The sequence below is a fragment of the Plasmodium vivax genome, chromosome 13 (assembly GCF_000002415.2).
Source record: "Plasmodium vivax chromosome 13, whole genome shotgun sequence".
NCBI classification, from domain to species: Eukaryota; Apicomplexa; class Aconoidasida; order Haemosporida; family Plasmodiidae; genus Plasmodium; species Plasmodium vivax.
The window spans coordinates 1,779,415-1,796,690 of NC_009918.1; the positions used below are offsets into that span (position 1 = coordinate 1,779,415).

The window sequence follows — 17,276 nt, forward strand, 5'->3', positions numbered from 1 at the left end:
CGAGGTGAAAACGTGCGCGTTCACCCGCTCACATAAATATGTATATGTATATGCATATTTATATATATAATATATATCTGAACGCTCCACCTTACGTTTTCACACGGGAAAAAAAAAAAGGAAGGTGAACGACACACAGGTAAACACACACGCTTATTTTCACACTTTTTTTTTTTTTTTACACGCAGCGACAGTTGGGGCGGGGCCGATCAAGCCGCCGCGCCCCCTGAGTCTCTGTCATGGTAAAGGTTATATAGCCCTTTTGGTTACTCGATTGGCTTACCAATAATCGAAATGGCTTTTAAAGGATGGGAAAAAGGCGCAGGGGAGTCGAAAAAAAAAGGGGGAAATAAATAACGTTAAAAGTATATTTTACCCCTCCTTTTTTTTTCTTTTTTCTGGAACTCCCCCTGGGCAGATGGGCCTGTTCTAATTACAGCACCAACACAGAAACGTCTGTCTCTGTGTGTAACTCTGCTACCTGTGCCAGTCTCCTCTCTCTCTCTCTTTTATGATTATCTAACTTCCATTGTATGTTTAACTCATTGGGAGTAAAACATCCCTATATTCGATGCTACTCCGAAGTGATACGTGTGTAGCATTTAGAAGTACATTTTATATGCCCCCGTGTGGTGGTTTTTTTTCCCTCCACTTGGCTCCTTTTCCTCACCACTGCGATTAATTCTTTGCGATGGCAAAACCGACACTCTCCTTGTCGTAGTCAAAAACGGTGAAGTACTTTCTCATGAATGGGTCTCCCAAAATGAAGGTGTTCGAATCAATGTCAACTGGCAGCATGGTGATCATGCAAAGGGTGTCATCCACCTCAAGAATTGGGTTCATGTAGTATTCGGGTTCTAAGGTATATGTGTTGTTGGCTGATTTAAATTCCAAAGTTGGCATTTCCTTGTTGTCACAGGTAGTTACGTAGAATGGGAGGAAGGGAACTTTAATAACATTCAGGTTAGCGAAAAATTTGTTCAAAAATTCTGAAGGGGCGGTAATAGTAGTTGTGCCACTATCAACGATGACGTTGGCCTTCTCCATAGTTTGCTTTCCAAAATGTACATCTAAGTCGATTTGCCAGTACAAGTCGTGATTCAATTTTTCATAAGTGATGTTTCCTTCGTAAAACTTCTCTTCAATTCCACCAATGGTTAGGTAACCAGCGTGGACGTCATGTACAGGGAGGTAAAAGGTAAACAAGGCATTGTCAATTTTGTTTTGGTTCTTCAACTCCACAACGATGGGATCAATTGATCCGATGGAGAGATCTTTCCATCCTAAACCTAATATTCCATCAAACTCGACGCTGCTGTAAATGGGTTCTAAATCATCAGTGTCAGTCACTTCTATAAATTTGTATGGCATAGACAAATGTCCCAAGGTAACTAGATCCTTACTGAAGAAACCTTTCACAGTTCCAGATCCGTAAGTAATGTCAACTTTGGTTCCATCCTTTTCGTAAGACTTAGACTTGCTAGAGTCGTACAGATTTTTAATGCTGCATCCGCTGCTATTGCATTTTTTGCTTGGGACCCACAAGTTGGCAGAACCCGTGTCAAAGATGAGCATAAACTTTTGGTGGTTGTCTCCTACTTCTCCTTCTCCATAGAACATAATGTTTGCTACATCATCTAATTCGATCACATCATTTTCACTTCCTAAGTAGTTTTGTTTCATATAACCCGATTTGAAAAAGTTAAAAGTCTCCTTAATGTAATTCTTCAGGTTTTTCTTGGATATCGTTTTTAGTACCTTGTCATAGGGTCTCTCGATTTTAAAAGCTAAAGTTAAATGTTCCGTGTTTTGCACGATTTTGTTAACCTTATAATTGGGGGTAAAAAAGTAGGTACTAATTAGAAAGAAGAAAAAGATCCCCGTCACGAAAACAAACAGAATGTAATACAGGATTTGGAATCTCTTCTGAACTTTAAAATTTTTGATATTGCTAAATTTCAAATTTTCAAACGCAGCTGAGTTTTTTATAAGTCCGTTTGAGTAGTCTTGTTCTTTCACTGCTATATCCATTTTCACTTAAAGGGGTATGCGTGAGGGTAATTCTGGGCGAGTCTTACAAGTGCGGGGGCAAGAAGTGCATGTATTGTATGCTTCGTACTCCTTTTGATGCATAAACGGTTTGCTCTGCAGGGGGGGGGGGGGAAAAAAGGAGCATAAAAATGTGCATGCGTGGTTGGGAAAATCGACACGGAAGGCGTCCTTAATGTGGCACCCTCATCGGAGGCGAGCGGGAAGCCATACAATCGGAGCACAACTCCGATCGATGACAACTTCGACGCGACGCGCACCACTCAAAAGGCAAAGCAGTATATACATAACGTAGCATAAAACGTGCGCACGTCCCACTTCTCCGCCCGCGTGGGGGAAACGAGTCGGCACAAGCAAACATGCGAGGAGGCTTAGCGCAAAAATGAGCGATCGGATTGGATCGTTCGACCGAAATGCGCTTCGCGTTAGCGTGTATATTTAAGTATATACTTGCGACGAAGTACGCATAAAATTTTGTAACACTGACACGCGGGAGGTACATGCAATTACTATAAGTACGTAACCTCGCGTATACAATTTTCGCCCGCGCAAGGGGAGAGATGAGTAAGGGTAAGAAATACGTATATGTACTCGCGCGCAAATGGCCAACCGCTCGCTCTCTATTTGCTTATTAACGTTTGCGAAGTTTTATGTACTTTTTCGCTTAAACTTACTTGGCTGAAATTCAGTTTGCTAAACGAAATTTCGAACAGCAATGATGCCCAAAAGGATAAAAAAAATTTGTTAACTCTTACAAACAAATTTTTTTTAAAGAATTTTTTTTTTAAAACAAAAAAAAAAAAGAAAGTATAAAATGGCCGAATGGATGATTGACCGAAAGGATGAATGGCCAAAAGGATGAATGGCCAAAAGGATGAATGGCCAAAAGAATGAATGACCGAAAGGGTAAATGGACGAAAGGGTGATTGGCCGAAAGGGTGAATGGCCGAATGGATGAAAAGATGAATGAATAAAAAAGATGAGCGGATGAAGGAAAATATGAATATATTTTTTGATCACCCTTTTTTGTAGATTGGTAAAGGAAAGTATTATAAATAATATACGCAAAAATTACGGAAAAATGTTTAAAAAAATAGCGGAAAAACAAAAATTTGTTTTTTGTTATCTGCGATTGCGCATGGAAACTTGAAAAAAAAATAAAAATGTATAAAATTGAGCGTAATATATAAATATATATTATATATAAATATATATATTGTACTTTATATTGTTATATATATTTATATATATATATATACATGCGTGGCTATGTTTGCCTCCGACTATTTGCTGTATTATGAGAGTGTATATAATTATAAATAAATGGTAATTATGAGTACTTTATAAATTTATATATAGCAGGGTAATTAAACATCACTCTTGTCATATTTTTTGCGATGTCAAGCACCCAATTTGTGATTGCGCGTCATCACCTACTTTGCTTTCGGGTTTTGCGTAAAATCCGACTAAAAATGAATGGGCTAAGCTTTGCAATGCGCGCAAAAGTATATGTAACGTAACATAACTGCATATGCGCGAGGGTATTTATATATAATGTAAATAATGTACATAAATGTATATAATTGTAAATAAATATATAAATATATTATATATTATATATTTACTACCCGTCAATAGTGCTCTCTCTGTTTGAAAAAAAAAGAATAGCATGTCAACTTGCAATTTTCATTTGAAAATTTAACGTTTATATATGCGCTAAATATATAGGGAAACGAGGACTGGATGAATATTTTTTTTTTTTTTTTTTTTTTCCAACGTGCTTTAATATATACGAGGGAGCACTTACTAGAGGCAACCCATTTCCGCAATTTTTTTTTTACGAAAAATGCTCGTATATATTTAAGTAAATATTTGCAAAATATCTCCAATTTTGATGAAAGTTTTTTTTTGGCGATTGTGCCCAATTTACATGAATGACTATTACGACGAATTTACATGTTCAATTTATCATTATATTTGCCCTTCACGACCAGTTTGTTTTCGCGTAACCTTAATGCGCGGAATTGCCGTCAAGTTCGCCCACGTGCAGTAATGCAATGCAATGATGAAAAGAAATAAAATAAAAACATGCACGGGGGGAAAAAGTAACTCCAGGGGTAGATTATATATAAATTTTTACGCGTACTAGGGCGGTAAAAAAAAAAAAAAAAAAAAAAAACTGCATGAGGCTTTCCGCGACGGAGCTTCCCTTTTCGTATATTTTTTGAAAAATTGAAAAAAAAAAAAAATAATAAGTTAGGAAGGAGAAAAAAGGCAAAGGGGTCAACTTTTTTTTTTTTCGTTCAGCGCAAAAAAAAAAAAAAAAAAAAAAAAATATTATTATTTATTTGTACAAAAATTGCTGTTATACAGCGTACGCGCACGTATTGTATGTACTATTAATATATAAAATATATACTAATGCGTACGTACATCCGTTTTGCGTTCTGCTCGCGAAAAGCGGAAGGAGGATTTCCTAATCGCACGAAAAAAAAAAGGGCGCCCTCGTCTGCCGAAGCGGGCTTTTTTATTTCACGCAGGGAAGGTCACCACACCACTTGACCACCTCACCCAGCGCAAAAGAACAGCTATTTCGCGCATCCGGCAATCGGTTCGCGCAGTTGCCTCTAAGCATGTACATACATAAATATTGTTTGAAAAAAATCGCGCTTCACTCCTTTCGTATGCGAGTAAAAAGGTAAGAAAAAAATAGGAAGCCTTTTAAAACACATGCAAAATGGGATGTCCGTAGTAACTGCGCTGCTGCCTAATGTGAAAAGCTTTCAATTTGCTCCAGTTTGTGTAAATACGTGAACGAAGAATGCATCGTTAAATGGCAGTTTTTGTTTGCCTCTTCGATTGGCCTGTTGTGACTATTTGGAATAAAGAAGTCCAGAGTGTCCCTCGTCCATTCCCTGTGTCCTCTTATCTTTACACCTGCAAAATTGAATTTGCGCAAAAGCGTTTTGGAGCGAAAGAGCGTTCGCCAAGCTGCATGCATGGGAGCCAGCGCATGCGCGTCCATATGTGTGCATTGCTCAGGGGACATATGTGCACACACCTCTGTACGTACAGCTGTGCATGCGATCATGTGGCATGTCAAAATGGCTTGCTGGTGAGCTGCAAACAAACCAGCGAAAGGATCGCATAACAAATGCGCACGAATGTAAGAAAAAAGGTTCACAGCGAAGGTAAAACAGCCGCTTCAAAAGCAGTGGAGAAGCGGTAATGGCTACATAAATATGCTCAGCTCCGTTTATACACAATGAATAAGCTCCTTTCGCACGCGCGCACGTAATATGTTTGTGTATGTACACATGTGCACGCATTCACGAATTTACGCTCTAGCGCAGCACAAAAAGGGGGAATTCCTTACCCCCCCTCGCAGCATATGGCCATAGTGCACATTTCGCGTATTACCTCCAAGAAAAGCACCCCTCACTTGTGGACGCGCAACTTCTTAAACGTTTTGCAGTGGTTTATCCCATATTCTGTAGAGAAGTACGTGCCTGCGGGGAGAGGGGAGGAAAAAAAAAAGGGATTCGTTCCAGGCACATGTGTACGGTTGTGCAAACGATAAGATAAGTGTATCTGTACGAATCGGTGCGTATGCAAATTTTTATGTACACTAAAACTGCGTATAATTGCGTATGCTAGTGCAAGTGGGCGGGATGAATTCCCAGTTTGTTAAGGGTTAAACAGCGGGGCGTATCTGTGCAATGCCCCACAGCCCTCTACTCTGCTCATCAGTTGCAATGATGGAGCAACCCCATTTTGCTTAATTTGGCATGCACATATGATAAAGTGCCAAGCGTATTAACAATTGTTTTATGGACTGTTCAAAAGAATTTTAACACCAGATAAGGTTAAAATTGGGGCGGTGTGCTTGAGCATATGGCGTCGTGTCCGTCTACCGCTATGCCGACGAGGAGCCACCTCTATCTATGCGGCTACCTCCCCCCCGCGCTACGTACCTGTCTCCGCGTCAAACACGCAAGCCAAATCTGGTGACATCAGATGCTCGGAGGATGAATTGCACGAATCCGTCATGAACGTCTGATCAAGGGTGTCGATGAAGGTCCACTTGCATTTGTAGTAGGGGTTCTCTTTCTTCTTCTCCTTTTCCTCCTTCGTTATCTTAAACTTGATAGGAATGTGCAAGTTTGAAATAGGCGCCTTGTCCTTATTCAAGCGAAGGTCGTAAGAATAGTCATATTTAATTAACTGGTCTTGCACAATTAAATAAATTTCCAAATCGGTAAGGTTAGGCTTCCTTGCTGTTATGAGAAAATCTTTCTTATAATCCATGGAAGTTGCTATAGGGGTAGAGCTGCGAAACTCCACATATATGTGTATCTTTGGCGGTATGATAATTAACGCAACTGTGTTTTTCTTAAAACCACAGAGATAGCCTCTGAACACGTTAATATTTTTCGGCACTATCATAGTTCCCCACGAGAAAAAATGTATAAAGAAGTTATACTTCCCACTACTTAAGGGCAGTTTCGGCAATTTCATGATGCTGGAATCTTGGTGTTGCTCATAGGCACCATAGAGCAAAGCTAAGTTGTTAATAGGATGGCAGCAACAGAACCCGTCAGAATAGTTAATACAACTGACTTTGAACGAATCCGTGTCGTTCACTTTGCTTATCACTAGACATTTTTCCGGGATAATTCTAATGAATACATTTCCTTGGTTTAGTATAAACACTGTTGGTCTCCATGTCTTGGCTAACACGGGAAGTCGCTCCGAACTATTCCAAGTAATAATGTTCTGTGTTATGGGCAACTTCATTAAGATTTTTTGCTCCCCTTCGATACATACTATGATATCTCTACATTTATATACCTTGATGTCATATTTTCCACTCAAGGATGCCTCCAACTCTGGTGGCGGATTTCTGTCTTCAAACGATTTCAGCACAGCAATTCGTTCATCGTCGAACACCGTTTTTTTAAGGATCAACGGCCTTTCCAGTGCTGACCAGGAGTTCCCATCGAAGAAGTACGTGGGGGAAAATATTTTCGCCTTTTTTTCGAGGTTGTACTTTTTTGGCTCTTCGTAGCTTTCGAAGCTGTACGCAGCTTGGAAGGGTTTGACTGGGACTGGCTCGTTCGTCCTCTCCATCTTGGGGGGTTGCTATTACGCGGCGTTGCTGTTCTGCGGTGCTGCTACTTGGCGGCGTTGCTGTTCTGCGGCGTTGCTGTTCTGCGGCGTTGCTACTTTGCGGTGTTGCCGTCCTGTGGCTATGCTGGTTGCTCGTTTGGGAACTTTTTCCTCTTGCGTGCCACGATTTGCTTAAGCGATTCTCCGACGTGCAACTTGGAAAGGATGTGACCGTAGGACAATTTTAACGAAGGGGAATAGGGAAAAAAAAACGCGCATAGATTTAATCACATCAAAATGAGCGTTTATATTGGAAGTATAAGACGCATAAATTTTTCATTTTTTTGTTTACTTGAAACAAGCTTAAGGCGCATTCGTTTTTTTTTTTTTTTAACGCCTTTTTTTTTATGACTTGCTCAATTTATTTTTTTTAAATGTCTTTTATTTTATAACATGTTCATAATTAATTTTTTTAAATGTCTTTTTTTTTTATGACCTGTTCATAATTTTTTTTCTCTCTTTTTTTTCCCCCCTTTTTCCCCCCTTTTTTTTTTTTTTTTTCACAAACAGCTGTCCAATTAAAGCTAGCTACGTAACGGATTAGCTACACACCCTGCATATTTCACCTGACTGTACATGCATTTTAGAGATTTTAAAAAAAAAGTTGATCTTTATAATTTTTTTTTATTTGTTGATGTGGAAAGCCCAAATGTGAGCCTTTCGGAATGTGCATTTCGTGATTTGTTTATAGGGCGCTCTCGCCTTGGTTGCGCCTGATGATGTTTTGACTTTGCTTTTCTTTACTTATGAGCTCGTTTATATATTTAATTTGCCTTTTTTTCTTACTCCTTTTTCCACTTTGGCTATATTTTGACCCTTAAACGGTTACGGTTTTGTTCGAAAAATTCGAAAATTAATTTTTTTCCCATTTTTGCTAATTGTACACCGCTCAACTGTCTTAAGAAGACAGATTTGTTCTGCACAGGTTCCCTTGCAAGGCGGCTTATTTCGCTTTGTCGCATTTTTCCCCATTTGATGCTATTTATTTTGCATTACTTTTTATTTATTAGTTTTTTTTTCTTTTTTGCGGATGTGCACAATGCGAGTTGCAATATATGCGGAAGAAATTGCCTGCGCGCATTGGCGAATTAAACATTTAATAACCGCGTTGTAGGAAAAAATTCGTTTTAAAAGATCCTTAATGAGAAATGGCGCATTTTCGTTGATCAAGAGGTGAACGTGCATGAGAGTTTATGTACACACGAATGGGTATATATTGTACATATTGCTTCTTTTTTTTTTACGGAGAAATCCCGCTGTTGATCATTCGTGAACGGAAAAGGCATTTAAAATAAAATTTTCCATGTGGTTAAAAAAAAAGGAAATGATGAAACGTTCAATCGGCTTTAATTGTGAGGCACATTTTGCAGTATCGTGACCGTGAGTTGGAATAATAAATTCTTGTGCGAGGATATTTTTAAAGAAAAATGAAATAAATTTTTTATTTTTTCTTTTGCGCTGCTTTAACTGCAATTTTGAAGCAGGGCGACTCGGTGGGCCCTCCGTTGTGCAAGGACAAGCAGAATTTTGTACCTCCGTTATTTTGTTTCGAACAAATGTGTTTTATTTGTTCCGCATGGTTTTAACGCGCAATTGCGTGGCAGACAAAAAGGAGGCCCCTTGTATATGTGCATAACGCATATATAGTACACCTACATGCGTTCCGGCGTAACTGTGCAACTGTTCGGCTGCACCTTGGAATAACAAAATAAACGAGGGCCTACCCCCCAAACGCTTTTATATGCAGAAAATGTGCGGGTTGAATGAAATCGTCTCTTTGCATTGACACGGAAGCCCTTTTTTTCATAACGACAATCGCATTGTCTGATCTCAAAAAAAAGGAAAAAAAGATGACGCAGGTGTTTTAACGAAGGGAAGACTCCTGTGTAGACGGGGCATCGCCGTGCTCAACGTGTGCAGTTACACTTTTTGCAAAAATAGGGGTAAATTGAATGAGGAGGTGCCTACATAAAAATAGAATTAATTTTAAGCATTTACCAGTGTAACAAAAGGGGGAAGGAAATACTGCTTACGGTTTGCCAAAAAGGGAAAAAAAAAAAAAAAATCCCAAAGTTGTTCTGTTTCCTTATTGTTGTAAAGTTACGCTGCAATTGCGCATGATCAAACTGTTTAGCAAATGGTGAAATGCATTTTATTTCCCAACAAATTGAGTTTTCCACGATTTCAAAATTAGGGAAAATTGTCTTACGTAACGGAGTGCTATCTGTGTGTTAGCATTTGAATAGTCTTTCTTAAGCTAAAGTTTTTTCTTTTTTTTTTTTGCCAATCCCTGCCTGGTATACCGCAACATTATACACTTTTGCACTACAGTGGGTTTGTTTTTTAACAAATATGAGAAGACCGTGCTCGAATTTTTAGAATAATTAAATTATCTGTATGTATTAAAGTGCTAGGCGGCGGAACATTGGCTACTTTGGCACTGCAAAAAAGTTGTGAGAAAAAAAAAAATAACGTCCGTTTAGCATTCTACGTAAAGCTCCTTTTTTGCAGTTGCACGCGCTGTTATATTGTCTCCCAAGTAACCACTTGGGGGGGGCTTTCTCAACGCGCGACAAAAATACACCTACATGCATACGCATATACATATGTGTGTGTACACACCCGCGCGTGCGCATATATTGGCACGCTCAGGACAAGCTAACCGCCACACAGCGCGGCAAATGTTTGAAACGGTGCAAAAGTTAAAACGGTAGAAGCCAAATTAGTTCTACCAGAGTGTGAAGTTGCCAAAGGGGGGGGAAAGAAGCTACACTGAAAGTAGAAAAAAAAAACATATATATATAAATATATATATGTACATATATGTACATATGTGTGTGTAAATATTCGCGCCATCTCTTTTTCACCAAATGGTAAATTGCGTTATCCCCCGACTAAGGAGGGCCTGCTGTTTTCCGAGCGAGAACTGCTTCTCCGGTTTGAAATGCAACAGCTCAAAGAAAGCCCCCAGGAGGGACAAGCATTTGGCGCAATACGATCCGCTGAGTATGCACCCTGGGTTGTACAAGAACTGGGAAAATTACCTGAGGGAAGTGATCCCCATTTTGGGCTCCTCCGTTGAAGTTAACAGAAGAGGGAAATTGAAGGTGTCGCAAAAGGGGAGAAGTAAAGCTGCCAATTGCGCTAGAGAGGAGAATGACGGGGGGAAGAGGCGGAGAAGTGGGGGGATGTGTATTGGAAGGTGCTCTCGAGGGGGAGCTAAAAATGGAACCGCAAAAGGGGCGCAGAGGAATGTGCGCAAAGGTGGGGGGAAGGTAGCTGGAAATGTTGTAGACCAAGCCGCTGCAGGAAGGGACACCCAAGAGGTGAGCCAAAACAAAGGGACACAGAGAATCTTCGCCCCCTCAACTGCCAAAGGATTAGACCAAGTGAAAAACGGACATTGCAGTTCAGTTGAGAGAATTCCCCCCAAACTGTACGTACATAGGGAAGAGGGTGAAAATGAAAGAGGCAGAAACTTATCAGTGGAGACCAATCTAAACAGCAGCAGGTACAGACTTAAAAGTAGTGGAGATAGAGACATCAAACGGGAGGGGAGAAAAAAAAGCAGCTTTGCTAATGACTCACTTGGTTACCCGCAGCGCAGCGAAAGAGAATACGAAGAGGAAAAAAGGAGGCAGGAAGAGTATATAAAAAGAATTAACCTCAACGGTGCAGAGAAAAACATGCTGGCTAGAGAAATACACTCGCAAAATGGGAAAGGAAATACTGCTTCCATGTCTGCAAAAAGTAGACACACAGGAGAGGGAGAAAAGTACGATTTTTTAATTAACTCAAATGTTGTGAAAGAAGCCAAGGTAGGAGCCAGTAGAAGACTCCAGGAAGTGTCAAATAATATTTTGCTCAGGGGGAACATCTATAGAATTGGAAACAGAAGCGACACGAGAAAAGGGAGGCAAAATAAAAAGAACCAACATGAGGAGCTGCAGATGGGTAGAAGGATAGCCCCCAACTGCAGAGTGAAGACGAAGAGAAAAACAGCAAAGGGGGAACCGAGCCGTCTAGAAGCATTTCCCGGGGTGACTCAAAGAGGAGGAAGCCAACAGAGAGACGTGCACTACCAGACCTCTTCAGGGGAAAGTTCCCTGTATGAAATTTCCATATCGGGAGAAGTGGACATAAACTTTGACTCAGACTCGTGTGTGGGGGGTGGCAAGTCGACCAGAAGTGGGCATAGTGCGAGTGGGTCCAGGAAGGAGGCAAAGAGGGAAGGTAAGGGGGATGCTAAGAGGGGAGAAAAGAGGGAAGCCAAAGGAGAAGCTAAGAGGGAAACTAAGAGAGAAGCTACGAGAGAAACTACGAGGGAGGTTGATCCCAAATCTGTTCCTTTGAGGAAGTGGACAAACCGGGAAGGAGGCACGACGGTGGAGAACCGCGAAAGGATAGCCACTCGTGAGGAACGCGCGAACCAGGCCAAATGTGCCCTTTTATCGGGGCTGAATGCCATCCAAATGAAGGGAAATAAAAACGCACATGCGTGTGAAAAAGGAAAGATTCTTCTCAATTTGAAAAATATGCCACCAAGGAAGAGGGAAAGCAGTGGACGGTTTCCACTTGGGGTAGAACCCATTGGGGGGTTCGCACACAGAGTGATGAACAGGAGGAGCGAACGAACTACTGGTGCTGCGTGCTGTGAGAAGAAATGTGAGCCAGTTCAGGAGATGAGCGGTGCGGGTGGCGGTGGCAGCGGCGCTTCGAGGAGTCTCGTCGGACGAAGTGGGCACAGCGGAGCGGCGTCCCCTCTGGGGGGAGAAATACCCACCGGAGTGGAAAAAAAGAGCGGCGGGATGGAAAAAAGGCGCAGCGGAGTGGACGAAAAGCGCAGCGGAGTGGAAAAAAAAGGCGGCGGGATGGAAAAAAGACGCAACGAAGTGGAAGCCAAATGGAAAGACCGCTTCAGAAAAAACAAACCCACTGCAAAGACGGACGAGAAAAGGAAAAAAAAAAAAAAAAGTTCCTTCTTAACGGCAGAGGACAACACCACACATAGGACCCACTTACACGAAGCGAGCAGCAGAATTAGCGAAAGGGAAACCACCATCTCGAACAAGCGAAGAAGTAGCGACATGAGGAGAAAAGCATTCGTGGAGGAGTTAGGCGACGGTTCCTCATATTATGATTTGAAAAAGCGCAGTTTAATTTTGGAGGACCTTCTAAAATTGATTAAAGAGGGGGAGGTAGAAATCGAATCTGACGCAAGCTGCAACGAGCTTAATCAGTTTCATTTGAAAAAAAAAGGGGATTGGATAACTCGAGGGGGGGGCGAAGAAAGGGTGACCCAAAGTTATAACGTGCACATAGTAGGGGGGGAGTATCAAAAGGAAAGAGGAAGCCAACTGTACAGTCGGCTGCTACACCTCGCACCCGAGTCAGAGGACAGCACCAGTGCGAGGAGCAGCACAAGTGCGAAGCGCAGCGAAAGTAGGAAGCGCAGCTCAAGTGGGAAGCACATCTCAAGTAGGAAGCACAGCAAAAGTAGGAAGCGCAGCTTACAAGTGACCACGCAAGGCAATGAAGTGGCAAATTACAATTTTAGCTACCCGAGCACTCACCAACCTGGCTCGAACATCTCGACTGGGAAGAAGCTCACCAAAGGGGGAAAAAGTGGAGCTGTTCAAAAGAAAGACGTGCCCGAGGAGGGCGCAATAGAGGGGAAGAAAAAGCGGAGCGCATCTACATGCTACTCAGAGGAGGCAGAAATGAAGGCCAAGGCACAGATGGACGCAGAAGTGGCAACCCTAACCGAGTTGATAAATTTAAAAAGCGAACAAAACGAGAAGCTAAAAATGTGTTTGATGATGCAGGAGGGTGAAATTAATTTGCTGCGCAAAAAGGCGCAACAGAAACAGGCAAGCAGAAAACAAGGGAAGGAAAAAAATTGGGAAAACACCACTTTTTACAAAAATTTAATAAAGGCTAAACCGTCTACATTTATGGAGATCATTCTGAGGAACAACCAAGACGTTAGGAACGGCACGCAGACGAAGGACACATACGAGTCCACCGTGCAGGCGGAAAAATGTAACTTTGCCAAATCGTTTCATCCTTGCTTGTGTACCAGTTGTGCTGCTCCAGGTGGAAGGGAAGATGGTTCTTTTCGCCTGAATGGTCTCAGCCAGTGTGGGGCACCCGCTGTCGAGATGAATCTCCCCACAGGTGCTGCCCAAACGAACGCCCCCACAGCCGCTATCCCAACGAATGCCCCCACAGCCGCTATCCCAACGAATGCCCCCACAGCCGCTATCCTAACAAACGAATTTCCCCCCATGGAATCGAATTTTAAATATGGGGAGAATCAATATGCACAAACTTGCGCATTTAGTGGAGTACCCATTGGGGGGATCTGCTCCTACACCTGTTGCATGCCTGGTGGGAATTTCACAAATCTGGTCGTCGAGGATGCAACAAGTGACAAGTCGTTTTCGCATCGGCGGAACGTTTCTTGTTCTCCAGCAGGGGGGGCAACGCCAAATGGTGTCTCGGGAAGGGACAAGACGAGGGGGTCCAGCCTGCACTCAAGCGGTTACCACGATGACAGGTTAAGCGGCATGGTAGGGAGTAGGAACCAGAAGGGCACACTGCCCAAGCCTAAGGCACACGAAGAGAAAAGGCTAATCAAAATAAACGGAAAGGGAAAGTTCCAAACGAGAGAGAACAACCATAACGCACTTGCGGTGGGGGGTGAACAGGCCTCGAGATATGAGAGTAGGGGAAATTTCGGAACCTCGAACTGTGCCCAGTTGAACGCAAAAAAGGGTGAGGCACAACATGGGGGGTATTCAAAACAGAGGCAAAATACAAGTAGGAGGGGTAGCTACAAAGTGGAGGCTAACTACCCAGTTACATCCAGCACCATAAGTGTTAGGTGTCTCCCTAAAGGTAAAAAAGCTGCAACCGAGTCGGGGAGAAAAAGCTGCTTCCTTTCTTCAAGAAATGCCAACGTAGCCAAAAAAGGGGATTATCACCCCAAGAAGGAAGGCCTTTTCACGAAGCTTTTTTCCTACATAAGGAATAACAGCCTCTGTAACGAAAAAAAAAATGACAACTGTATGAGGAGAAATAAATCGACCAGCTCAATCGTTTTTGTGAAAAATAAGGAGTTGTCTCATCGGACGTATGACAGGTCTCTCTCCTCCGCATGTTTGCTTAATAGAAGTGTACCCACTGCGAACAAAATGAATTGTACTAACACCCCGTACGTTCGTGCCATCACTGTGTGTGGAAATATGTGCGGACGAGGGGGTAACCCGATGGCGGACGAGCAAAGAGAAATAACCCATTCAGGGGAACAAAATAAAGTTGGACTAAATAACACACATGGAGGTAGGTACCACTCGAATGATGGCGTTGTGACGAACCGAGTTTGCAAAGAGGAGGCGAACAAAACAGTTGTGGAAAAGGGCGTGATGAGAAGCGGTTGTAAATATGTGCTAAAAGGATATGGTGAAACTGCACCGGGGTCCCATTCCCATCGTGAAATTTTTAAAACTGAGGAAAAAGGACAACTTGATAAGGAATTGCATATTAAGGGAAGGGACACATTGTTAGCAAAGAATGTGGGGCTTCAAAATGGGGGAAATACCAACCAGCTGATGACTTGCGAGGCGTTAGGCGAGGTGAAACGCCCCATAATGCACAACCAAATGGCAATTAGTGGTGACATCATCGAGAAGGCAAGACTGAAATATTATGCGTCGAAGAAGTGCGCAAAGAGTAGAGACGGGACGGGCGCGGGGGAGGAGGAAAATAAAATAAACCCACCCGCGTGCCTCAACAAGGTGGGTAGTAACAGCGGAAAGAAGGCAAAGGGACACGGGGGCGCCACACAACTGGGGAGAGAGATCCAAACGAAGCTGAACAAGCGTGCACCTCCCACAAAAAGGGGCAATACCAAAAGGGGAGAAACAAAACATTTCGCAAACAACCCTCCCAAGGGGGACCCAAACAGCTGCGCTAGCGGTAACAAAAAGGGTAACAAAGCTGAAGTTCCTTTTAAGAAAGAGGACCGTTCGGTTGGATTGGCAGGCTTGGCTCGTTCAGGCGACTCACCAAACCGCAGCAACAAACTATGGGAAAATAACAAATCAGAAAAGGCGGGTAAGACTTACAAAATTTTCGTCGTGAAAAAGGGGAACGATGATAAGTGCGCCGCAAAAAGGGAGCAAGACATCCATTTAAGGGGGCGCAATGGTGAGGCAAACAAAAACAAAGTTAACTGTCGGGGGAATGACCGCTCCGTTAGTGACGACAGAAGGAACGACTACACAAATGTGGCGACCACCTCTGACAGTGTCCAAACAAACACCATGGACGGTTACTCCACTTGCTCCAGTGAGGATATATACTTGTGGGAAAAGAAAAAAAACAGCAAGGCGCGGAAGAAGGCCCTTAATGCTGAGGGTGTAAGGAGGGGTAAACTGAATGAACAAATCGGCGGGGGGGTTGATGCGCAGGTGGTGAATTCAAACGGAAAGTTGGACAGTTCGGTCGCGCATGTAATTGAGAAAATAATTCTGAATTATAAAAATTGGAATCTGGGGGGGGCCAGCGGCGGCGGCGACGATGGCAGTGATGGTGACAATGGCGGTGACAGCGTCAATGGTAGCGATAGTGACAACGGTGGTGACAGTGACAGCGGAGGGGACAGCGACAGTGGAAGCAACTACCACGACGGCAAACGAAGTGGAGAAGCTGGCAGCGGCTGCTTCAAGCAGGGCGACCTGCCTGACTCACACACTTGCAAAAAAAAAAAAAAAAAAAATAGCCATTTTGAGCTAAATGGGGAAAGAGTAAAGGCGCAAACGATAAGCTTAAAAAAGACAGGCGGTGCGTACACCACCCTGGGAAGACAGCGTACAAATGAAGATTTACATGTGCATACAAACGCACAGGAAAAGAAAAAAAAAAGCCAAGATGTTAAGAATGTGTTGTGTGCAAGTAGCCAATCGAGTTATCCTGAGCCAAAAATATTTTTCCTCAAAAATGATGAGTCCTGTATAATTGTGGAGTATCCCAACGTCAAATATTTGGTCAAATGCTCTTAAAGGGGAAACAAAAAAATGGGGTCACGTCGTTTGGTTTTCGCTTCCCGATAGCATGTTTGGAATGCCTATTAGGGGGAAATGGAGGTGCATGTTTGGGGGCATAAATATACACCAATAAGTGTAAAGGCGGCATCGCGCGTACTGCAAGTTGGTCCGTCATCTTAAAAAGGCCGCAAGCCGCTTACCATCTTTTATCGGAAAGGCGGTATTGCATTTGGGGCATATTAACGTGGCTTCCATTATGTGCACCTACAAAATGATGGTGGGTTGAATTTTTTTTTTCGTTTGCCGCTAAGCAGCTTTGCCGTTTTGCAGCTTTACCGCGTCGCAGCTTTGCCGCTTTGTCGCAATAACTTTGCTTATTCCGCTTCACGCGCGATGTTAAGACCGCTTTTCTCCCCACGTGGGTACCTTAAAAAGGGCGTGGTGAACTGAGTTCAGGAATTCTTCATCCTCAAGGTGCTGGCTAGTGTAGCTAGCTAGCAAATTTATCCCTAGCTAAGAGGGGACGGGGGAAAAAGGCGATTGTGGGAGTGCGGCGGTGCGGCAGTGCGACATTACAACATCGTAACATCGCAACACTGCAACATCGTGACACTATAGCTGGGCAATTTTTGCGTCTACGGTGCGCGTGGTGCGATAAGAAAGAAAAGGCACGGAATGGGGGAAGAAAAAAAAAAAAAAAAAGGAAGTGCAAAGAGAGACATGTACCTGTTTGGCCGTTTGACACAAAACGTCATAGTCCACTTTGGTTAAAACATTTTTTACAAACTCTACATTAATTTCTTGTTCTAGTATTTTCATATTTTCTTCCGCGTCACCGTTCAGTTGCACTAACAGCGGGTATCCCCCATCGCACTGCGTTTCGTTGCTAAAGGGGGGGAACAAGCGTATAAGCGGTGCGCGCGCGTTCGGCGGTGCCTATGCGCACATAAGGCGCGTCCACAAGTATATAGTGCATACATATATATACACTTATACATATATATAAAT

At 42.8% G+C, this 17,276-nt stretch overlaps 4 protein-coding genes across 4 annotated transcripts; 1 reads left to right on the top strand and 3 right to left on the bottom strand.

The window, feature by feature from the left end:
- PVX_086040 (aspartic protease PM4, putative) lies at positions 1 to 2,031 on the bottom strand (the record flags this gene model as incomplete). Its single annotated transcript, XM_001616821.1, has 1 exon — positions 1 to 2,031. The coding sequence occupies one exon, from the start codon at positions 2,029 to 2,031 to the stop codon at positions 679 to 681; it is 1,353 nt and encodes a 450-aa protein (XP_001616871.1). The 3' UTR covers positions 1 to 678.
- A 3,984-nt stretch (positions 2,032 to 6,015) lies between these two features.
- PVX_086045 (hypothetical protein, conserved) lies at positions 6,016 to 7,179 on the bottom strand (the record flags this gene model as incomplete). Its single annotated transcript, XM_001616822.1, has 1 exon — positions 6,016 to 7,179. One exon carries the CDS (start codon positions 7,177 to 7,179, stop codon positions 6,016 to 6,018), a length of 1,164 nt encoding a protein of 387 aa, XP_001616872.1.
- A 2,909-nt stretch (positions 7,180 to 10,088) lies between these two features.
- Positions 10,089 to 16,283, top strand: PVX_086050 (hypothetical protein; the record flags this gene model as incomplete). Its single annotated transcript, XM_001616823.1, has 1 exon — positions 10,089 to 16,283. The coding sequence occupies one exon, from the start codon at positions 10,089 to 10,091 to the stop codon at positions 16,281 to 16,283; it is 6,195 nt and encodes a 2,064-aa protein (XP_001616873.1).
- Positions 15,770 to 17,087, bottom strand: PVX_086055 (hypothetical protein, conserved; the record flags this gene model as incomplete). The annotated part of the gene is made up of 4 exons (XM_001616824.1): positions 15,770 to 16,348; positions 16,469 to 16,532; positions 16,695 to 16,781; positions 16,995 to 17,087. 4 exons carry the CDS (start codon positions 17,085 to 17,087, stop codon positions 16,305 to 16,307), a joined length of 288 nt encoding a protein of 95 aa, XP_001616874.1. The 3' UTR covers positions 15,770 to 16,304.
- Positions 17,088 to 17,276: the final 189 nt, after the last annotated feature.